We start from the raw sequence: 25398 nt of genomic DNA on the forward strand, positions 1-25398 counted from the left end.
GCTGGATTTTTTTATTCTTTATTAAATCACGTAAATGGCCTGGGTAGTTTGTCAAAAAAGTAAAATAGCTTTTACATAAATTCAACAAACTTTCAATGAAAGCTATTGTTAGAGCCTAAACATCATGTTACAAACTGGAAAATACATATCCGAAACACGTAATTTTTAACGATAAACTTAAATGCGTCATTTTTACCAAATCATATGTTATTCGTGTAATTAACTCTACCTTTTGTAATAGCTTTATTACTTCATTTTGATCCTTCAATTGTATATTCTTATATACACTTTTTAACTCTCAAAATTTTAGTGAAGTTACAATTATTTATTGGTGTCTTATCAATTAATATTGCTTGTTTAAAACATTAATTTATGACTACTATTAAAGACTAGGGAGAAGCGTTCAAGACTTGTTAATGACGGTCCCCAATGCGAATGATTAATTGATGTCCTTTTCAATCTAGTGGCTGTGGTCTTGCGGGTTCAAACTCTGCAAAGTACAAGTATAATGATTTTAAGAGTAGATCTAGTAAATGTGGAGTAGAAAATGGCGTTCATCGTCAAAACATTTATTAATAACGAAGATAACAATTTTTTTAAGCTATAACCTACAAATTAATTTAGTTTTTATTTTTAATGTTATTTCATACTCAGAGAAAGCCATAAAATTTGTGATGTATAATTGATGTTCTCACTAACACGCTCTCGTTAACACCAGCCATCACTCATTTTAAAAAAAGTATGTTACCCATCTAACAATCATCAATCAGTTTTTCAACCATCTAAACATTTTTACTTTAAAAAGAAGACATAATTAGTTCATACATGTACTTTGTGTCACTGGCATTGCCATCGGCCCCCACCTTTTTGCATTAATAGTTATATTATTTAGTTGTGGTACAAATAATTGAAAGTACATTTTTTTTAAAAACTAAAATCCAGTTTCAATAATGAAACATTTAAAACCAAATTTGCGTACATCTCTACTGAATGTTGAGTTTATTAAATACGATTTGGGTTTCTTCATTTCTTTATTTGATTTATATACCATAAATATTGGATATTTATTCACAAGGAAAACAAAATTTAAAAATGGATAAATTATTAGCTACCACCAAAACTAAGAGAAAAAATATATAATAACCATAGCACTAATCTTCACACTAAAACACATGAGCATGGATGTTCCAAGCCCTCGATTAAGCGAGCAATAGATGAAACTACGACACTAATCACACCAATCACACATAGCAGTGAGCAATCAATTGAATACCCGATGGCCAATGAAAAAAGTAAACTAGCTAGGTCTCAGTTATAATCAGTGTGGAAGTATTGGACTTGGTACTTATAGGCTATAAAATACTGGGTGGGCATTTCATATGCGAAATGTGGGGGGACAAAAATTGTATTTCCGTACTAGGATACAAACATATTAATTGTGGGCTTAACTTAAACGAGTCAAACCTAGTGGAGGTTTTCTCAAACATGCGTTAAAAAGTTCATGGTCCATATTCGTGTAAACTTTCATGGAGTTAGTGTCATCTTGAATCTGTTTTAACACATGAAGAAACGTGGATCGACTCGCTGGTAGACGATCTACTTTCCTCGGGTGTGATTATACTATTTCACCGATGGTTTTCTTGGATCTGTGTTCTTCCACCTACAAAATGAACAGCACCGTCAACTTACCCCTCAGAAAGGGACAGAGGGGTCCTATTTGGGGTAACCCTCGGGTGTGAGAATAAGTATTTGTGGAAGAAGATAATAATATCTGAGTAAGGAAATCTGGAGAGTATTGCTTAATAGCTGAATACTCTGTAATTTGCTGTGATTGTGTGTGTCACTGACTGTAACTGCCTGTGAGTGAATGTGATTGAATGTGAATGAGTATGATTGAATGTCTCTCCTTGTGGAGTTGATGCTGTACTTATAGTGCTAGGGTTTCCACTGATTGGGCTCAGCCTTGTTGGCCTCCTCCAATTGCTCTGCGCCACGTGTCCTCTGGGACACCTGGTGCTTTCTCATTGGTTATAATCACGTGGTAGCACATGGGTTATGCTGAGTTGTCCACCTTTCATTTGGCAGCTGTCAACATCAGCATATTCTTATTCCTTAAAAAGATACCTTCTGGAAGGTTGTCTGACGTGCACAATCAAGGTTGCCTTAATCCTGATTTGGATAAGGATGAGGTTGATTATGTGCATGTGTGATACGCGCCTATCCTGAGGATGCGCGAGGTCTTCTCTTTATTCTCACGCGCAGATGTTTCATGCGCAGATGTGATATGCACGAGCATGTGATATGCGCCATGCGCGGATGCGCCACGCGCATATGTGATATGCGTGAGCATATGTGATGCGTGAGCATATGTGATGCGTGAGCATATGTGATGCCTGAGCATCTGTGGTGCCTGGGCTTTTGACATGATGTCTGACTCGCTGCCAGTGTCCTGTGGTGCCTGGGCTTGCTTGGTCTGCCGGATCCAGTTTCTTGAAACATTGCTCATACATGATGTCTAACTCGCTGCCAGTGTCCACCAGGACTTTTGACACTTCGTAATGAGCAATGTGTGTAGTGATGACCAGAGGACTGCTAATTGAAGGGCCTCCCCTGATTCTTGAGAAGATTACTTGTTGCTCGCGCCAATCTCCTTGGATTTGCGCGCTTCTTTTTCTTGATGTTTGCCCTTGCCTTCCTCCCTCAGCTACACAGATTCTTTTGTACTTTTTGCTGGCAGAGGCTCCTTCTGGTTGTTCATTTTCTGGTCTTGAGTTTTTTACCAGGTGAGCCAGCTTGCCTGATTTTACATCTTTTTCAATTGCATCCTTCAAGTGGTGGTATGCATCAGTGTTGTGTCCTGTGGACTTGTGAAACTCACAGTACTTGCCACTGTCTGATGGTCCCTTGTAATGTAGTGGCTTGGGGCTTTTGAACTGGACATTCTCAGTGCTTAACACCTGTGAAGGCGTTTTAGTGAGGGGAGTCCATATTCTTGGCAGAGGTCTGTTAGGATCTCTGCCGCCCTCCCTCTTGTCACCCTCCCCGCGATTACGAACATCTTTCTGGGGCTGGGGTGAGCTTGGTTGCGCCTGCTTTTCTGCGGAAGAAAAACTGGTTGGTTGCAACCTGGACCATACGGAGTTCTGTTTGCCCCTCTTTTCTTTGCTGCGCGGTGACTCAGCTTTATGCGCTCTTTCTCTTGCCCTATCTTGGGCAATTTGTTTTTCATTTCTCGCGAAGACTCGCGATGCTTCCATTAACTTGGCCCACGTGGTGGGCATGCCATCTCTGCTTACGAGAGCTCGGCAGAGTTGATCACTGCGCGCGCCTTGTATAAAGGCCACGCGCAATAGTTGCTCAGTGATACCTCCGATTGCCAGAGACTCCTGATTGAAACGAGTGATGTAGTCTTCAATCGTTTCATCATTCCTGCGCACGCAGTGCATGATGTCGTCAGGGTCGCGCGTGTGTCTGCGCTGCTGCACGAAGTGGGCTTGGAACTTTTCCAATAGTTCCTCGAACCCATCGATTTGCCCAGTCGGCAAGCTCTCGAACCAGACACGCGCCGCGCCCGTTAGGCAGCGAGCAAACATGTGACACCATGTTGGCATCGTCCAGCTCTCTAGGTTTCCCGTGTTGTAAAAACCTTGCAAGAAATCGTCTGGATCTGTTGTGCCGTCATATTTGCCCAAACCACTTGGCATCTTGGTTTTGTGCTGGATGGGAGCCTTAGCGATGCGCTCAGTGAACTTTGAATGTTTCACCAAGATGGCTGGTCTGTACGGTGTGGTTACGTCCACTTGTCCTCTAACTGGTGGGCTGTACGGTATGTGCAGATCCAGATCGGCTCTGGCTCCAGGCGCCATGTTCACAGGCGCGCGGAGCTGTGAGCCTCCTGCATGAGTATCTCGCGTCTTCCTCATGCTGTGCACTTCTTCATCACTGAACTCAGTGTGTGCAGTGTGAACAGAATGTCCTTCTTCCGGCGCGCGCGGCCTTTTTGTTCCATGAACAGTTTGCTTATCAAACGCTTGCCTTTGTGTTAAGTCGGCTAGCTTTTTCTGTTTGACCATCTCATTGTACTTGTCCATTAGACGCCGCTGCTCGTTTATGAGCCATTCTTTAGGATCATTTGTTTCATCTTCTGGACCCATTGGTCCTTTTTGTTTCGCGCCGGCAAGATTTTGTAACGTAAGATCGTCTGGAGGAGTTTCAGTCTGGCCGTGAGGAGTTGTGATGAAGGGACGGTTACTGGTGGTGCGCGTAGAATCACGCGGCCCCCTCAGAAACTGCTGTCCCTCATTAACATCCTCACGTTCAATATCCTCCAGAACTTGATCAACGTTATGAACGCCAGAAACCATGGTGATTTTTTTTTTATATATAGATCTGATGAGATCTGATTGCCGTTGTAACAGTGGATGGCGCCAATGAAGAAACGTGGATCGACTCGCTGGTAGACGATCTACTTTCCTCGGGTGTGATTATACTATTTCACCGATGGTTTTCTTGGATCTGTGTTCTTCCACCTACAAAATGAACAGCACCGTCAACTTACCCCTCAGAAAGGGACAGAGGGGTCCTCTTTGGGGTAACCCTCCGGTGTGAGAATAAGTATTTGTGGAAGAAGATAATAATATCTGAGTAAAGAAATCTGGAGAGTATTGCTTAATAGCTGAATACTCTGTAATTTGCTGTGATTGTGTGTGTCACTGACTGTAACTGCCTGTGAGTGAATGTGATTGAATGTGAATGAGTATGATTGAATGTCTCTCCTTGTGGAGTTGATGCTGTACTTATAGTGCTAGGGTTTCCACTGATTGGGCTCAGCCTTGTTGGCCTCCTCCAATTGCTCTGCGCCACGTGTCCTCTGGGACACCTGGTGCTTTCTCATTGGTTATAATCACGTGGTAGCACATGGGTTATGCTGAGTTGTCCACCTTTCATTTGGCAGCTGTCAACATCAGCATATTCTTATTCTTTAAAAAGATACCTTCTGGAAGGTTGTCTGACGTGCACAATCAAGGTTGCCCTAATCCTGATTTGGATAAGGATGAGGTTGATTATGTGCATGTGTGATACGCGCCTATCCTGAGGATGCGCGAGGTCTTCTCTTTATTCTCACGCGCAGATGTTTCATGCGCAGATGTGATATGCACGAGCATGTGATATGCGCCATGCGCGGATGCGCCACGCGCATATGTGATATGCGTGAGCATATGTGATATGCGTGAGCATATGTGATGCGTGAGCATCTGTGGTGCCTGGGCATATGATGCCTGAGCATGTGTGGTGCCTGGGCATATGATGCCTGAGCATATGTGATATGCGCCATGCGCATAGGTTTTGGCTTTGTGCCTTCGTAATGTCTTGATTTCAAGCCTCTTGTCTGTATCTTGTGGGTTGACCCGCCTCGCTCGGTGTTGAGGCGGGTACATACCTCTTCAACACACGAATTAACTGGTGACAAAAGGAAATATTGATGGTTTTACAAATTAACATTTTGGGAGTTTGTTGATTATGAAAAGTCCATTGGATTGCCATCAATGGTGGAGCCTATGAAGATGACTCCTCAAGAATCTTTCCATCTGTGTGATGCTAACATCTAACAACCAATTTAACATCTTTGCAAATATTCTACAAAAACAAGAACCCTTTTTTTTTTACTTTATTCAAAGCATTGATTCTTGGAATTTAGATTCTAAAAATTAATTGATTGAAATTTTGTGTTTTTCCATCCTATGCTTTTGAGGTTGTTTCCATCTATTATAGAACAAAAGTGAGATGCCCACTTTCTTTAAACATTTCCATATTGCATGTCATTAAGGTCCCTCATCACATCACACTTGTTGTTGATAATAATAATAATTATGTTATTCGCTTTACCTTCTTTCAGATTCAATGGTTGTAACATCGTATATTTTATTAAAAACAATAATTTACAATTTTAAATTATATTATCTGTATTTACGAATTTATACCCACTAATAAGACAAAATTTCTAAATCAACAACAGAGAGTGAGAGAGAGAGAGAGAGAGATTGTATTTTTAACGATATAGAAACGCATGATGGTTGGCTGACTGCTACAAGTTTTAGATTTCTTTGTGTTTCACTAATATAACCAAATGACAATTAACATGTTATTAAGTCATGTAAATTTATTGTCTTTTGGTCTTAATGCTTAACACTAGAACCACACTCGCCTAGTCTTGGATATACATTGCAACAATGCTTAAACTTTATACGTGTTAGCATTTCCCTTATATTAATTAGCAAAAATTAGTCTTCGCACATAGTGTTCAAAACGAGTATCTTTTCTTATTCTTTTGGTTTCACCATCCATGCAGTGTCTATACAGACAGTTAGACACACTGTCTAACTGTTCTAACGGATTGTCTAGTGGTTGCCTTAGACGGAGGTTTGCTGATCAATTGGATAGATAGACCGTCTAATCATTCTGACGGCACATCTGATGTTATGATGGCCCGTCTAAAGCTTGTTTTGGTCAAAGTTCGGATAATGTATTTGACGGACAGTCTAAAGACAAATTTGATTATTTAAAGGAAATAAAGTTTTAAACCTGATAACCAGTCGAAACGAGTTTAAAAAAGGTATGGAACGATAAATCAGGCCCTGCAAGGTTTAAGCTAGATCCTATGACGATCTAGGTATTAACGGCAACCTATTATAATAATCAAGTGTCGAGATTGACTAAGATTATAAAATGAAACGATATGATAACCAGTCGTAACGAGTTTAAACAAGGTTTAGAACGATAAATCAGGCCCTGCAAGGTCTGAAGCTAGATCCTTCGACGATCTAGGTATTGACGACAACCTATTATAATAATCAAGTGTCGAGATTGACCAAGATTATATAATGAAACAATAGGTGAATACACCCTATCATTTACAAGTTGTTTACTCTTTTTAATTCAACGATACGCTTATCCATATTTAAAGAGTAAAAACATGTTCACATAGGATTATATGAAAACCCTTAAAACGTTTGACAAAGGTGAAGGTAGTAACTGACACTCAGGCTAAAATACTTCTGTGTCTGGATCCTTACAAATATGGTGTGTAGTAGCTAGGCATACTGCAAACATGCTTACCCCGATAGGTAATAAGAGTTGCCTCGCATGAGTTTGTGTGTATGTTTAGTTGCTAATACTTGAGAAAGTTATTGGTGTATGATTCTAGAGACTATCAGAAATCGATTAAAAGGTAATTAAAAGGAACCTCCGATGTTCGATCAGTGATGAGTCAAATCTAGTAGTTGATAATCCAACTATGAAATTGGTTTTTATGATGCCTGAGAAGACAGAAGGGGTAAGTGGATTCAGTGACCAACAAGAGAAAGAGATTCCGGTCGAGAAGGGAAAGATCGAGAATAATTTTTATAATTTGTTCTTTTTGAACATTTCAACTTATTGCACAAAATTTTAGTGGAATTTCAAGTCCCAGATCGATAATCAAACACCAAGTAAACGACTAACTCTCGTTTATATTAATAAGAAAATATCACTCCAAAAAACTGATTACAAACTCTCAAACCCTAACTTGGTTTGACTCTTGATGAACCCTAACTCGGTTGCATCCAGATAAACCCTAACTCGGTTACATCTCATCGTGTATCTCTAGATTAACCCTAACTCGGTTGTATCTCACAACACACAATCTATAATGTCTAACATATCTTTATTTATATAGACTAACCTAACTTACTAGCCAATACATTACCAAATATAATAAAAGCCTAATTCCATAGGCCTAATAGGTCCAACCCGGTCACCTACACGTGATGGGCCTATTAAGATGGAAATTACGTCCAACAATCACCCCCTAATTATCGACTTGAAATAGACAGATCTTTGTCTCCAAACTTCTCTTCTTTTATCTGTTTGATTTGACCAACGATCTTGACTTTCTCAGCTTTCACAACCATCTTAGTCTTGATCTCCCGGAACTCCTCTTGATCCATGACTGTGTTCTTTCGGCTCTCTTGAACTCGACTACCTCTGTGACACTGTCCCCGACCATTCCCTTGGTCGTATGAACTCGCATATCCACTCCTCTGGTTGCAATTTTCGGTCATCTAATCGAGCGAACAACAATCTTCCTTGATCTTCTTTTGTTCCCGAATCAAAACACGAGCACATCGTTTAAATCAATAATTTGGTTAAAACACAACTTGTTCAACCTAAATAAAAGACGAACTCTAAATTAAACCTGCTTGTTCAACTCATAAAAACCCGGTCTAACCAACTTGTTTAACCTTTGCCATTGTGACTGTGTAATTATTTAATCACAAAACCAGCACTTCATAAACTTAGGAAAACATGGAAGCATTCGCAACCCATGATTAACTTTCTTTTCCTTTGTTGACTTTTGTGAACCTAATATAGTTCTTCAATCGATGGCAACAGAAACCCAGTATGTTTCTTCGAAAAACCTCTGGAATAGCACCGATCGAAAACCAACTTGTTTCCGAGTTATCGCCACACGAACAGCCTACTCGCTGCATCCCCGTACCTGACGTATCAATACACACCAAACTTAGTTCCGATATTCGCCGATTGATAGCACCTCCTCAAGCCACCACTCACCGCCGATTGATTATCGATTTCTTGAACTTGGTTCTTATACCAATTCTCTTGAACTTGACTCTGATACCAATTCAAGTCCCAGATTGATAATCAAACACGAAGTAAACGACTATCTCTCATTTATATTACTCATAAAATATCACTCCAAAAAACTGATTACAAACTCTCAAACACTAGCTTGGTTTGGCTCTTGATGTACCCTAACTCGGTTACATCTCATCGTGTGTCTCTAGATTAACCCTAACTTGGTTGTATCTCACAATACACAATCTATAATGTCTAACATATCTTTATTTATATAGACTAACCTAACTTGCTAGCCAAAACATTACCAAATATAATAAAACCCTAATTCTATAGGCCCAATAGATCTAACCTGGTCACCTACACGTGATGGGCATATTAAGATAGAAATTACGTCCAACAAAACTAACTTCAGTTCACTCGAATTCCATTTTGTTGTTTGATTTTAATTCAATTCAAAAACATTTTGATAACCAAACGGCCATTTAGCATTGCAAATCGTATGCGATGTGTTATCTTAGTTGAGCCAAAAGCGAAAGTCCAAAGAGATAAAACATGCATGGATAAGCTCCTGTTATTTATTTTGTTCACATTATATATGTCATGATTGTTTTATAAATATATTCAGTAACCTTAAATAATGTAGGGATTATAAAGGTGATCCACCATATTGTGGATAAGCCTCTATATTTCTATGATCCTATCTAAGGCATATGAATGGCTTTTTCATTCAGGAAGATAAATGTATTCTTTACATATTCGAATATAAATTTCAAGGTCATCTATCAATCTTACACGTATCATACACGGAAAGAGGTTATTTTTATTATAAAAAGTTTTGTAAGGGCTTTTCGATGCTTAAAATGTGTTGGCTTATAATTGATTAAAGTGGTTATATAGACCATGGTGGAATTAATCAATGCGATTCTTAAGTACCACTTAACAGTGTGGACCAATATGCTATCAATGGCCACAACAGAACTAAAGCTGATGTCTCATATATATATATATATATATATATATATATATATATATATATATCTTCTATCCGTATAGTGTTAGAAATACCCGTGTATTTTTTTAACCCAGTTATTGTTCTCATTGAACCCAAATATTTATTTATTTATATATATATATATATATATATATATATATATATATATATATATATATATATATAAATAAATAAATATTTGGGTTCAATGAGAACAATAACTGGGTTAAAAAATACACGGGTATTTCTAACACTATACGGATAGAAGCAACTTTCACCCGTTTTGTCCTCTAGTATTCCTCACGTGTCAAACGAAATTTTCAATCTACCTCTATAGCGAACTCAAAGAAAAAGAAATTAGTAAATCTTTTAACAAAAGCAGTCATGTCTCATGTTCATGACACGGGAATGAAAGATGAGCTAAAGTTGTAATGGTTCATAAGTGTTTGACATGAAGGGAAGTTATGTAGATGTTGCATTCCGTTTTCCTTTTAAAGTTGTTTAATGTAAGGTTTTCCTCTAATAAAGTTTTTAACATGGCAGTTCTTTAACAATTTAGAATTTAAATAACTCTTCTTGTAATATAAGAGTTCTTAAGTATATTTGTGAATTGATCTCAATCATATATAGTGGTAGAATAGTATATATTTCACATAAATAAATATAGCAATTGTTATTATATTATAGTTTCTTAAAAGGTTTCTAAGGTAAACTTATTTATTTATTTATTTTAAATAAGTAATTTACAACCCCCCACGTTAATAAATAAGTTTAAACTTAAAACTTATATATAAAATCAATACAGTTTTTCTTAGTATAAATAGATGAAAAAGTTATCAAATCGTTTTTTCCTACTAAAACAAAGTAAAAATAAACATAGGAGCTTATTGTACATAGTAGCTTAGGCATCCCTCACCGATCATATAGAAAGGCATCTGGTACGACACATGTCTTGAGGAATAGGGCATATGCGTTAATATAAATCGCCATTATTACAGATAATCATGCAACACATATAATAATAATAATAATAATAATAATAATAATTATTATTATTATTATTATTATTATTATTATTTCCTCTTAGTATCTAAATATAAATATAACTAAGGTTTAGCCCTCGTATTACGAGTTTTTCTTAAACATTAGTTATTTCTATTATTGTGAATATATTTTTTTAGATTTTAATTTAATTCATTGTAAGAAAGTTTGTAATATACTTAGACCTATTTTGATCAATTTATGTTTGGCTATGTTAGTTTACGTTCATTTTGGATAGAACATTGAATGGATCATCAAAAAACAGTTTTATATTTGTTCCTTTGAGTATATTTATATTTGTTTATGTTTGTTACTTTTGTTCAAATATGTTTGTTTACCCATGTTCAATTATGTTCATTTATATTCATGAATTGTTCATTTAAATTTTAAATGAACCACCATTTAACCCGTGTTTGTATCATAGAGCATTGAGATCAAAACTAAATTAGGCATTCTTTTATAAATTTAAGATAGCATAGTATGTTAGTAATCTGCTACCAATAATAACCGTTCTAGGCTTGAAACCAAAGTTAGCATGGTGGTGGTGGTGGTGGTGGTATGAGTGATGAACATGAAAACAAGTTGAACTGGATAGGATTCATAAATAAAATAGGAGGTAAGGGGTGACCAGATCTGAACCGGTGGCAGATTAATCAGCATTCATTTGGTGATTCAGAAGAAATACAACAAAGAATGGGCGGCTGATATAGGTGACGATAGTAGTTGATGCATGAGAGGGGAGGTAGATGATGACGAGTGGTAATCAGAAGTTAACAGGTGATGGAGAGGATAGACCGGCGATGGAGAATATGTATAGAGTAGAAATTAAATTAGTGTTTGATGATAAAAGGTTTCACAAATAAATGAAATGATATAAATCATTTAAAGGTTATACGGGTTTAGTGAGACCCATAACATGCAAAGATTATTGCTTGGTCACTAACCCAACATAGAACCCTATTATTTATTTATTTGTTTGTTTTTTTTTGTCACGAGTGGAACTTAAACCTAAAACCTTCCATTTTATATGAACTCTTTCAATATCTCATCTTAACCCGTTGATATAAGGATCATTGGCTCCAAACTTTTATACCTAGTTTTGCTTAGTAATAATGATAATGCAACTTTATATAAATAAATTATTTAATCAACATCAACATAAACACTTAAGAAAAATTAATTTCCTCCTAGTGCCTAAATATAATAAATATATAATAGTATAAACTATACAAAAGATCCTCCAAACTCATTGGAGAATAAACATACAGTAGCCTTTTTCTCCAACCAAAACCAGGTTTTAGTGAGAGATAAATACAGAGGCTGAAGAAACACTAAGTAACCCCGGCAGATTACGGATAATCTTAGGGTTAAGTAGATGTTTCCCACGAGGGTTAGGTCCGGCAAAGATGGTTATTCTTCTGATGACCGGCAAAACAAACACCGTGAGCTCGTCACTGAGAGGGGGGGTACCTCCTTGTGACCACCCTCCGGCGTGAGAATCAGACTATATTGCTCTGAATATAAGTGTATATTAAGAGAAATAGCTAGAGCATATATGATAATATCAGATGATCTCAGATAATATAAGATGATGATACCGTTCCAAGGTGTTGGAGTATTTATAGCCGAAGGTAGGTTTCCAAGCAGGTACAGCCAGCTGTATAATATTCCTTTTCTACCAACTGTGGGCTACGCACGTGCCGTGCTGGTGGTTGGTGGGTAGGCAACGGCTGATAGTGACATGGCCGGCTGTGTACTATTCCTTTTCCACCAACTGCAGGCTATGTACGTGCCACGATGAGGGTTGGTGAGTAGGCAGCGGCTGATAGTGACATTTTGTACTAGAGCGTGCTCCTCCTCGTACTGTTGTCAGTGAGCTGTCACCCTGTGATGGGCTGCTTTGGTCAGATCTTGTCTATTTTGTCCATACCTTGGCAGGTATAGTACAAAAGATCCTCCAGAAGCGTACGGACTGGCTCATTTGGGCGGGAGTATTCCCGCCTTGCTCATTCCTTCTTCAGGTGACATTACTGAATTATTGAGAGTTAGTGCCTTGTGCGTGTAGCCTTACTATTAGTGCGGGTAGCCTTCCATGATGGCTTGTATCCGCAGCTGCGGGAACAGGCGGGGTACTTCACCATTGGGAGGCTTTTCCTGCGGGAACAGCTGGCGTACTGCGCGTAAGGTCTTCATCTCTCTGAGCATGGTGGGTCCTGCGGAACCAGTTGGTCTTTGCGCAGACGTCCCTCTTCAAGGTGAGTCTTGCGGGTCCAACTGGGCTCTGCTGGGACATACCTCTTAAAGTCCCCCCAGTCCAATGTTGTTCTCATGAATTGTTAATAAGTGAGGTGAACTTTTGGACTTAAGCAAGGGGTTTTGAAAAGGGTTTTTAGTTTTAAGGTTTTCCGTGGGGATTCTTCCCGCGGTTTTCCTAATGTCACGTGCAGAAATTCCCGACTTTTCTGCTTGATCTTTGGGTATGATGCGGGTAGGTGTGTAACCTCCTCGCAAGTCAGGAGCGTTGAGTTTCACTTGTGTAGATTCTCCACGAGGTTTTGGTAGTTTTAGACATAGTGATCAATTATGTTAAACAACCAATTCCATCTTGGAGCTTCAAACAATCTAGTTCTCAACGTTCCCGCTATGCGGGGATGTTATTTCCCTTTCCACAAGCATGGCCCAGAAGATCCTTCTTGGTTTTAATTCCCTGCAAGTGCTAAGTATGTGAAGGGTTTCGCCTTGACACTGTACCCGCACTCGTCTTATAGTTACTTGACTTCCAAGGTATTCTTGGCTTCAATTCCCTGCAGGTGCTAAGTATGTGAAGGGTTTCGCCTTGACACTGTACCCGCACTTGTCTTACGGTTTCTTGGTTACCAAGGTATTCTTGGCTTCAATTCCCTGCAGGTGTTAAGTATGTGAAGGGTTTCGCCTTGACACTGTACCCGCACTTGTCTTACGGTTTCTTGGTTACCAAGGTAAGGGGGTATATTCCCTCTTATTTTTGAATCTTTGTTTCACGCATATTTTAGTTTAACTTAGCAATTTCTTGAGTAGTTTGGATAAGTTAACCTTTCAACGTGGCAGATGATAGGTTAAAGTTTTGCTCTCTCTTTCGTGATTGTGCAGGTAAGACCGTCACTTTCACTTAGTAGGATGGCTAAACTTTACCTATATCTGACCTGCGTGAAGGTTTTCCTCATCTTTTCCTTAGAAATTTTCTAAGTGTTTTAAATAAGTTAACCTTTCGACGCGCGGTTGTCAATAGGTTGATGTTCAGTTTCCTCTATCATGATTGTGCGGGTAGGACCGTCACTTTCATTTAGTGGGATGACCAAACTTTACCTATAACTGACCTGCGTGAAGGTTTTCCTCATCTTTTCCTTAGAAATTTTTGCCGTTTCTTGTGTTTATGCGGGTTTTGCCGCCTTCCACACGCAACGACTTACTTCCCCACTTAATTATGTGGTGAATACCGGCATATCAGTGTTTTGAATAAGTATAAAGGTAAGGCTATCAACACAATGTGATAAAGGAGAATCATTTCCATTAGAAGTGGCTCTAGGCCCTTTTCTTTATAAGTTTGGAATTGATCTACATGTAACATTTGCGTAATTGAGCTCCATTCCATGTTCTTGGGATGGGGGTGCCATCGAGCCTTTCGAGCCGGTATGCGCCATTTCCCAAAACTTCTTTGATAATGTATGGCCCTTCCCAGACCGGGGCCAGCTTTCCTGGGCGTTCTTGGTTCGAAGCCTCGTTGTTACGCAGTATGTAGTCTCCGACATTAAAGTTGCAGAGTTTTACCCGCGTGTTGTAGTACTTTTGCATTTGTCGCTTGTAGTTCTCTTCACGCGCTGCGGCTAAGTCTCTGCGTTCTTCGGTTAGCATAAGGTCTAACCGTCTTTCCGCATCATTGTCTTCTGGCTGGATCAAGACCCTTGGTGAGGGTAAACCAATTTCGACCGGGACCATGGCTTCAGTGCCATAAGTGAGGCTGAACGGGGTTTCTCCCGTACTGGCCTTTTTCAGCGTTCTGTTTGCCCAAAGGACGTGTGGAACTTCGTCCACCCAGCCGGATCTGTGTTCCAAGAGTCTTTTCTTTATGCCGTCGACGATGCTCTTATTTGCTCTTTCCACCTCACCATTACCCTGCGGGTGCGCGACTGAGGTAAAGGTGTGGGTGATTTGAAGTTCTTCCAACCACTTTTGTAGCTTCTTGTCAGCAAAGTTGGTGCCGTTATCGCTCACCAAATTCTGGGGAAGTCCAAAACGACAAATAATAAATTCCCAAATAAATTTTTTGATATGTTTTGCGGTTGTTTGGGCTAAGGGTTTTGCTTCTATCCACTTGGTGAAGTAGTCGATGGCTACCACTAGAAACTGAACGTTCCCTGCTGCTGTGGGAAATGGGCCTGTCACATCGATGGCCCACTTCTGAAATGGTCATGAAGAGGTGACTGGAACAAGTTCATTCTTCGGGCGATGCGTGTTGGGTGCGTAGAGTTGGCAAGACCTACACTTTCTGATGTATGCCAGTGCATCCGTATGCATCACCGGCCAAAAGTATCCCGCGTTATTTAGCTTAGCTACGACAGCGCGTGGACCTGCGTGTATTCCACAGATGCCCTCGTGCACTTCCCTTAGGAGGTAGCCAGCATCTTGGTTGTCCACGCATCTTAGGAGTGGGCCAAGAAAATTACGCCTGTAAAGGATGTCATCGATGAGTTGATAGTTCAGTGCTTTACAGCGTATTTTTCTTGCCTGTGTTTTTGACTCTGGTAGTATACCCGCCGCAAGGTAATTTATTATTGGTGTCATCCACGTTTCTGTGCCGGTTTGGATGACACAGATTTCCTTGTGCGGGACTGATGGTGCTCCAAGGAGTTCAATGCGGATGTCCTTTCCTAAGTGGGTGAAGGCTAATGATGCAAGCTTGCTTAACGCATCCGCAGATTTGTTTTCGCTACGCTTGACGTGTATGACCTTACAATCGTTAAAGTCGCGCATAAGAGTTTTTGCTTGTGCGAGGTACAGGGCCATTGTGTCGTTCACGGCCGTGTACGTCCCGTTTATTTGGTTGGCTACTAACATGGAATCCACATGGGCTTCCAAGTTTTTCACTCCCATCTTACGCGCAATTCTCAGCCCGGCCAAGAATGCTTCATACCCCGCTTCGTTATTTGTACTTGGAAAATCCAGTCGAATAGCGTAAGTGTATTCTTGGCCTGCTGGGTTGGTTAGTTTCAACCCTGCGCCTGAGCCCTCGTTGCTGGCTGCTCTATCAGTGTAGAGTCGCCAGGCATCATCGATGTCCTGTGCTGGAGAGGGTTGAGCCTCCTCCTGGCACTCTTTCTCCCTCGAAGCGGGGACTTCTGCAATAAAGTCGGCCAAGACCTGGCCTTTTATGGCTGGCCTCGGCTTGTACTTTATCGCGTATTCTCCCAATTCTATTGCCCATTTGGCTAGGCGTCCTGACAATTCGGGTTTGCCTAGAATGTTTGCGAGTTTGAAGTTGGTGAGAATGGTGATTGGGTGACCTTGGAAATATCGTCTTAGCCTGCGTGAAGCCTGTACAAGTGCTAAGACTAATTTTTCCAGGGTAGAGTACCGGGTTTCTACGTCTGTTAGGACACGGCTAACATAGTAGATTGGCATCTGGATGCCTTTTGGCTCTACTAGCAGGACTGCCCCGGTTGCTCTATCTGTGGCGGAAAGGCATAGGATTAATTCCTCCCCCGCTTCTGGTGCTGTGAGCGTTGGGAGTTCGATCAATCGTGACCGAATTTCCTGAAAAGCTGCTTCCGCTTCTGGTGTCCAGCGGAAGTGCGTTTTCTTTAAACAGTTTCTCAATGTTGACACGAATGGGAACAACCTATCCGCATGGTTTGCCAAAAAGCGGTTAAGTGCGACTAGGCGTCCATTCAGTGTCTGAGCTTGCTTGATGGTAGTAGGTGATTCCATTTTGATAATGGCTTCGACCCTTTCAGGGTTCGCTCTGAAGCCATCTTTAGTAACAATGACTCCTAAGAACTTCCCTTCTTCCATCCCAAAGGAACACTTGCTCGGGTTGAGCTTCATGTTTATCTTTCTGAGCGTGTTGAAAGTTTCTTCGATGTCTTTCAACATCGTTTCTGGGTCAGGGCTTTTGATGACCAAGTCATCCATGTAGACTTCCAAGTTCCTCCCAATTTGGGCATGAAACTCTTTGTCCATCAGGCGTTGGTATGTGGACCCGGCATTCTTAAGTCCGAATGGCATCATTTGATAACAAAATGTGCCATCGGGCGTCCGAAATGCGGTTTTGTCCTGATCGTCAACGGCCATGTGGATTTGATGGTACCCCTTATACGCATCAAGGAAGCATTTAAGGCGAAACGGTGCTAACGAATCTACCTTAAGATCAATTTCGGGTAACGGGTAACAATCTTTGGGGCATGCTTTGTTTAAGTCTTTGAAATCTATGCACATGCGCCATTGTTTGTTAGACTTCGGTACCATGACGGGATTTGCAACCCATGTTTGATATCTGCTAACGCGTACGATGCCCGCGTCAAGGAGTTCCTTGACTTGGGTTCTACACGCGTTAGCTTGTTCCGCCCCCATTACTCTGCGCTTTTGTATGACTGGCGTAAAAGCCGGGTCACACTTGAGCTTATGCTCTGCCTTACTTCGAGGTACACCAGTCATGTCAGCTGGTGTCCACGTGAAGATGTCAGCGTCTTTCTGTAGTAAGCGTTTGAGTAAGGTGCACGTAGGATCAGTGACTGTTGGGCCAATGGTAACAGCCTGGTCACGGTATTTGCCATTGAAGGCCCATTCTTCTGGTTTGGTGATGGTTGGTTTAGCCATCTTTGGTTTGGGTTTTATGAGACAGATGCGATGCATACCTGGGGAATACCGGTGATCATCGCTACACCATCAGCTGTTGGCCATCCCATCATGCCGTGGACTGAAGATACCACGGCATTGAATCTTGCCATCCCGTCTCTCCCGAAGAGAATGTCGTATGTGTGGTGTGGCTTCCTCATTACGACAAAGTCCACGTCTTCTGTGCGGGAGTGTTTCCCGTCTGTGAGAATGACGGGGAATGATAGGATACCCAGGGGGTGTTTGTGCTGCCGTCGAACCCTTCCATCGAGGCGTAGACCGTTTCCAGGCGTTCCTTGTCTTCGTCGTCTAGCTTGTCGAAGAACTGCCTGTACATAACCGTTGACGAGGCGCCGTTGTCAGCAAGAGTGCGGGAAGTGATGTAGTGCCCCAGCTGGCTTTTGATGACGATAGGGCCTTCTTTGCTGGGTCCTCCTGGCACTCGCGGGAAGCGCACCTCAGCTTCCTTCCACGCGCATGGTTCTGTCGTTCGTCTTTTTCTTCCTCTGACGTTACTATGAACCATGTGGATGCTGATGTCAACGGGCTTTCGTCCGTTGCTTTTGTATCGGTTATCATTCTTCCCTCCATTCTTGATTGATGCCACAAGGTGTGTAAGTTTTCTATCCTTGACGAATGTTTCAACAATATCCCTCAAGGATATACACTCCTCAGTGGTGTGACCCTTTGTCCCGTGGAAGTCACAGGATTTGCTCTGATCCGCGTTATGTCGCTGCCGGACCATTGGAGCTTTTGGCCATAGGAGTTTTTCGGTGGCAAATATCTCCGTGACGCATTTGGTGAGTGGCGTCCACCGGGGGTTTCGGCTTGATGGGTGCGTGTTATCCCTTCCGCCTACTAGAGGGCGAGAGCTGGATGAGCTGTCAAAGTTTACCCTTGACTGCCAAATACCTAGCTTCCTCTTTTTGTTTTGCCGGGCGGTCCGGACGTTGTTTTCTCTAGTCCTCTGCGTGTAGAGGTTTGTACTCTGGGGAAGATCTCTACCCAGTTGCTTCTCCGTTTCGGCAAAGCGCTTGGCCGCCGTCATGATGGCATCCCATGTGGATGGCATGCCGTCTTTACCCGTCAACGTGCGGATAAGCTCTGGGTATTCGGCGCCCTGGATGAAAGCGGCTGCGAACAAGATCTTCGCTTATGGTGCCCAGACTCAGCTTTTTCGAGTTGAAACGAGTGATGAAGTCTAGTAAAGATTCATCCTCTTCTCTAACGCAGTTGAGGATCGTCCACTGCTCTTCAGTATATTTCCTCTATTGGCTGAGGTGCTGGCTGAACTTGTGTTGGAAGTCCGCCCAATCATAGATGTGGTGGACCGGTAAACGATCAAACCACACCCTGGCCGCTCCAACCAGCGTCATCTGGAACATATAACACCACGTGGGTTTCGTCCAGTTGCTGACGGTTGCCCCCGCTATGAATCTGTTCAAGTGATCATCTGGGTCGGATATACCATCATAAGTGCCGATGTTGGACATCTGTTTGGCACTCTTCGGGGCGATTGCTTCCGCAATGTCCCTTGCAAACTTGGACGTTCCCGCATTTGCAACAGTTGGTCTAAAGGTTTTGGAGAAGTCACGTGGGTTTCCCCCCGCGTTCCTTGGTTTGAAGGTTTCTCCAAAATTCCTTCTTGGTTGGAAGTCCGTTTCCTTGCGCTTCCCTTTCGCCCTATGACGAGGGTTTGCGTCAATGTCGGACTCCTCCCAATCATCATCCAAGTACTCGCACTCATTGCTCATGTTGAGCTGTTGTCGAGTGTTTCCGAACTCGTCATTAGTCTGTTGGAGTGAACGTAAACGTTCATCCAACTCAGCTTGGAATTCTTTCTGACGTGCTTCCGCCCACGCTTTAACTTGATCAAGTGTTTGGCGGGGGAGCCTCGTCTGTTGTCTCTCCAACTGGGTATCGGTGAATCCCAGTGAAGCATTGTTTACTGCACTTGCCCCGGCTTGGGTAACCAGGGTAGTGTTCGTAAAAATTGTGTACTCGCCGGTGTTCCCCCCAGTAGCTGGGGTTGTGGTTACCGGAGTTTCTTGGTCACTCGCTGGCCTTGGCACCGGAGTAACCTTAACCATCTTTCTAGAGGTTTTGAAAAAACTGAGAATTAGTTCTAGCTTTGTCCCACGGATGGCGTCAATGAAGAAACGCTAAGTGACCCCGGCAGATTACGGATAATCTTAGGGTTAAGTAGAAGTTTCCCACGAGGGTTAGGTCCGGCAAAGATGGTTATTCTTCTGATGACCTGCAAAACAGACACCGTGAGCTCGTCACTGAGAAGGGGGGGGGGTGCCTCCTTGTGACCACCCTCCGGCGTGAGAATCAGACTAGATTGCTCTGAATATAAGTGTATATTAAGAGAAATAGCTAGAGCATATATGATAATATCAGATGATCTCAGATAATATAAGATGATGATACCGTTCCAAGGTGTTGGAGTATTTATAGCCGAAGGTAGGTTTCCAAGCAGGTACAGCCAGCTGTATAATATTCCTTTTCTACCAACTGTGGGCTACGCACGTGCCGTGCTGGTGGTTGGTGGGTAGGCAACGGCTGATAGTGACATGGCCGGCTGTGTACTATTCCTTTTCCACCAACTGCAGGCTATGTACGTGCCACGATGAGGGTTGGTGAGTAGGCAGCGGCTGATAGTGACATTTTGTACTAGAGCGTGCTCCTCCTCGTACTGTTGTCAGTGAGCTGTCACCCTGTGATGGGTTGCTTTGGTCAGATCTTGTCTATTTTGTCCATACCTTGGCAGGTATAGTACAAAAGATCCTCCAGAAGCGTACGGACTGGCTCATTTGGGCGGGAGTATTCCCGCCTTGCTCATTCCTTCTTCAGGTGACATTACTGAATTATTGAGAGTTAGTGCCTTGTGCGTGTAGCCTTACTATTAGTGCGGGTAGCCTTCCCTGATGGCTTGTATCCGCAGCTGCGGGAACAGGCGGGGTACTTCACCATTGGGAGGCTTTTCCTGCGGGAACAGCTGGCGTACTGCGCGTAAGGTCTTCATCTCTCTGAGCATGGTGGGTCCTGTGGAACCAGTTGGTCTTTGCGCAGACGTCCCTCTTCAAGGTGAGTCTTGCGGGTCCAACTGGGCTCTGCTGGGACCTACCTCTTCAGAGGCACTTTGTGTTTTTGTGTGAAAGATTAAAGAGGACAAAAAGGGGGCTTTCATCAATCATACCAAAGCTGCTAAAATCATGTTACCTGCTCTCCCTCTCCCTCTATCTCTCTCTCTCTGTCAATTTCCCCTTTTTAAAGCATAAAAACAAAAATAATATCATGGGCATGTGTGTATAATAACCCTTAATCACCACTTTCTCATTTGATGGTTTCTTGAGTCTTAAAGTTGTGATCTTGATTGAAACAATATTTGGGTTCTTGACAGTAATGGGAAATGTTAGTGTCAAAGAACATAAGGGTCAACAGCTTGATCAAGATGAGTGCTTTATGGAATGTGGGCATGGCCAGGCGCAAGTTAGTCATAGCAACACTAGTAGCAGCTATCCTGCGCATAGGGCTTCTCAGTTCCCTGAGGTAACTCAAAACTATTACATGAATATGGTGTGTGGTGGCTTACATTAGCACCCTCAAGATCAGTTATATAGTGGCTTTATTGGGTAAAATATGTTAATTATTAAATCCTTTAAATAGTATGCTAATTAACGGGATCAGGAAATTGCATCAAAATCTAGATAGAATCAACATTTTTACACAACGATGTTAGATTAGATATTTTAGTGTAATTGGATTGACTTGTCGATCAATGTAAAGCGTAATATACATTAAACTGCTTATCATGTTAATTGTGGCCGTACGCTCATTCTCTGGTTCATAGAATTCACTTTCAATAATCATTCTCTCTCTCTCTCTCTCTCTCTCTCTCTTTGAGTTCTATCAGATTAAGATGCTTGGGAGAACCACCAAAAAGTTTCAATCAGAAAGTTCTAAACGACTTTCATAAAATCCAAGTTTCTTATTCCAGGAACTCCGTAACAAACAATTGTATATTTGTATAATAAGCCATATTTGCAGGCCCATGTATCTCCTCCTAATCAGATTATGCATATTCAAAGAGATGAATATGAATATGAATATGTGAATCAAGAAAAGTGCATACCCGCGGTGATCAGGTGGATTCATGGTGGCACAAACGTTGCAATTGAGGGATCATGGGATAACTGGAGGACAAGGTTGGTTTATATAGCATTTATTATTATTTAATAGTTTTGCCATTTGCGCTTTCTTGATTACATTTTTTGTATTATGCGTTTGATTAGGGAGTTATTAGAGGGTTCGGGCAATGATTTCTCTATTGTTAAGGTGCTAAACGTTGGTGTTTACCATTATCGATTTGTTGTTGACGGGCAGTGGACCTATGCTTCTGATTTACCACATGAACACGATGATTTAGGGAACAATATTTTCAACATTTTGGACTTGAAGGTATGTTACATGTGTTACATTATTGTCATGTTTCTTTGTTTTAATTTATTACAAGGTTATTGACCCGTGTACGACACAGGTGGAAATATAGAAATCGTTAAGCAAACATACATACAAATTCAAACGATAAATTATTTTTTAATATATTTTTTGAAACAACATGATTTTTAATTGCAATTCATATTCATACGCAAACAAAATACTTAAATACATAAACTTACAAAAAAATGACGTTATATAGTAGAATGTTTACAAAGAAAATTTAAAACTTTAATACATAAACTTCATAAACTTTAAAAACTAATATTAATATAAAACAAACAATCACACTCTATTAACATTATTCGGGAAAGCAAGCAAATCAAAATACAAGCATCCAGGAAAGATTCCCGATAAGCATCCAAGAATGATTCGGGCTTCTTTTATTCATGGACCGGGAACACAGTTGACGACATAAACATTCATATACCAATCTAACAAACATAGTGACTAACTGACTACGAAAACTGGTCTTACATTTCATGTGAAAAGTCCTACACCCTAATAAACTGAAACACATTCAAAGCTCATTTAAAAACCATAATCAAATCTAAACCTTTTTAAAATGACATGTTTTGACCAGAATCAAATTGTTACGCTTTTAGAATGACCCATGTAAACACGAACCAAATCGGTATCCTTTAAATTAACCCGGTATGACCATAACCAAATCAATGCGATTTTAAAAAGACCCGTAGAAACCAGAATGAAATCGATGCCTTTTATATTAACTCGTTGACCCGAACTAAACTGATACCCTTTTAAAATGACCCGTTTTGATCCGAGCCGAAGCAAATCAATAAACATTTCTACAATGACTCATTTTCATAAAAGAAAATAATAACACACTTGCAGATTAAGAAGAAAATGAAGGGTAACACATACAACGTTCTTAGCTTTTGAAATCCTTTTTATCAAATGCGAATTCATTATTAGTGGTTGTGAAGATTCAAAAAAATATAAAGCTTCAATAACTTCAAAATAATTGAAAGTTGAAACCCATGTAAACCTTTCACTTAATTTGTGAACCTTGCATATTATTTCATTTTTCAATAGATACTAAACCAAACACCGAACAAACTAAATAAAAATTGAAACGAAACTAAATTGAAAAAAAAAACTAAAACAAAACTAAAACCGAAAACCTAAATAAAACCAAATACCAATAAAACTAAAACAAAGCCGAAATGAAACTGAAAAATTAAAACCTATAAATCTGAAAACCAAACCAAAAACAAAAATTGTAAAAACCGAAACAAAAACTGAAAAAAGTTAAACCCGTCTAAAACGAAACTGAAACGAACAAATTTATAAAAACTAAAACCGAAGAAAAACCAAAAACCGAAATGAAACCAAGATGAGAATAACCACCATGAAACTTTGAAAAGAAAAACCTTATAGTTTTTAATTTATATTGAATAAGATTAAGTTGAATGTAATTTAATTTTGAGTTATTTTATTAGTAAGAAATTATAAGAATAAATGTTATTTATAAAAATAGTTATTGTTTTAATAGTATAGTAGATGTGCAGAATTTGGGAGTACTGCATGAACCGCATAGACACTTATATATATTGCTTAAAATCTTGTTATAATAAATATGTAACTTGGTTGTCACATGTCACTTCTGGAAAGTTTAGATTTTTTTTTTCTAACTCGCTCCTATTATTAAGTAATAATGATTTTGTATAATTAAATATCTAAAATTAATTCTAATTGTTTATTAAAACTAATCACAAGAATATTTCAAATTGTATCTTATCTTAAATCTTCATTATTTGTTATTTATTAACTTTGAATCTTCATATTTTGTTTCTTATTTCACCAATTGCTGATTACATTTAATAGAAACTACCGGTTTACAATTGGTTGGAGTTATTCGACCCATGTAATTAGGGGTGAGCAAGATAATGGTTGTTGGACCCTTGAAATCCGGTTACCTGACTCGTAAAACCCTTAATGAGACCTGAATATGTAATATGGGTCGGGTTAAGGGTAATTAAATTTCACCTTAAAAGGTAAAAGGGTTTCAAGGGTCCGACCCTTTTTCAAACCCTTGACCCTTTTACTAGGTTCTAGATACATCATATTCGTGATTAATATGAAATTTAAAAGAGATTTGTCTTTCATATATGATTCATACGAAATTTCTCAATTACTAAGAAAAATAAAAATAAATGGTCATACTACTGATTGGAACATATATGGGAATCATTGAATTGTTCTCTACATGTAATTTGTGAATGTGAATATTATTTGCATAAGTTCAAATGGTTAATAAACTTTAGAAGTTAGACTTTACTATGTTATTAAATGAAAGTATGTCGTTCTAGGATTCATACATTAAAGTCATATATGAGATAAGTAACTAGTAAATGCAGAAAAGAGGATTACTGTTTTAAAGGGTAAAGGGTTAGACCTTTAAAACCCTTATTTATATCCGACCGTTTTATTGTTTAGAGGGTAGGGTCTCGAGTCCACGTTTTTTCTTAAAAGGATAAAGGATCCGGATAGGGTATTAGGTAAAAGGGTCGGGTCGTACCTTTAAACATTCCTACATGTAATACATGAATGTCTAATCTAGTTTAATTTATCAACCATTTTCAAGTATCTCTCTCACTCTTCCACTATATAAGATATCTTATGTGCACTACATACAAGTGTTTATTCGGTTATTATGTTCTTCACTTAAAAGTAACATAATAACTCGTCATTTTGAAAAAATGGATCTTTTGTTCATGTTTTCGGCTTTTGATATTTCAGGAAAGTTACGCCGAAAATGGAGGCAGAGACGAAGAACCTGAATGCCCTTCTTCTCCCATATCAAGCTACAACAATGCAATATTCACGTTACAAGATTTTGGCGAGAAACTACCCGAATTGCCCCCGTTGCTACAACAAATGCCTCTAAATCAATCATCTTCATCTAAGAACTTCCAACAGGCTCTTCACAAGCCATTGTCAGCCAATTTGAACCATTTGTATGTTAAGAGAGACGGAAACAATCAACCCGCTATTGCGCTGAGTTCATCGCAGCGATTTCGCACCAAATATGTAACATCGGTGCTTTACAAGCCATTCAAGAAAGTAAGAAAGTAACATTTTGTTTTCTTGTCTTTTGGCCTTGTTATTTGTTTTACTTGGGATTTTCAAACCAGAAACTACATTTTGGAGCCAACTGAGATTATAATTTAGGGAAAACATAGACTCTTGATTTATAAAGAATTTTTTGTGGTTGACATGCAACATGTGATTTGTCTTGGGACAAAACTTATGAAAGGATTGAGTAACCCACGGCTAGGGATGGGCAAAACCATCCGGGTTTGCGAAATCAAATAATGTGAAGTGGTTATTAA

The 25398-nt window shown here is 40.1% G+C and overlaps 1 protein-coding gene across 1 annotated transcript; it reads left to right on the top strand.

Moving 5' to 3' along the window:
- Window positions 1–20879: 20879 nt before the first annotated feature.
- On the top strand, window positions 20880–25192 carry LOC143574665 (SNF1-related protein kinase regulatory subunit beta-2-like). Its single transcript, XM_077059237.1, has 4 exons — window positions 20880–21094; window positions 21581–21750; window positions 21838–22003; window positions 24806–25192. Exons 1-4 carry the CDS (start codon window positions 20948–20950, stop codon window positions 25139–25141), a joined length of 819 nt encoding a protein of 272 aa, XP_076915352.1. The 5' UTR covers window positions 20880–20947; the 3' UTR covers window positions 25142–25192.
- The last annotated feature ends 206 nt before the right edge of the window (window positions 25193–25398 follow it).

Source organism: Bidens hawaiensis, unplaced genomic scaffold (genome assembly GCF_021521415.1).
Source record: "Bidens hawaiensis isolate Kalapana, Puna unplaced genomic scaffold, B.hawaiensis_p1.1 tig00027074_1, whole genome shotgun sequence".
NCBI lineage: Eukaryota > Viridiplantae > Streptophyta > Magnoliopsida > Asterales > Asteraceae > Bidens > Bidens hawaiensis.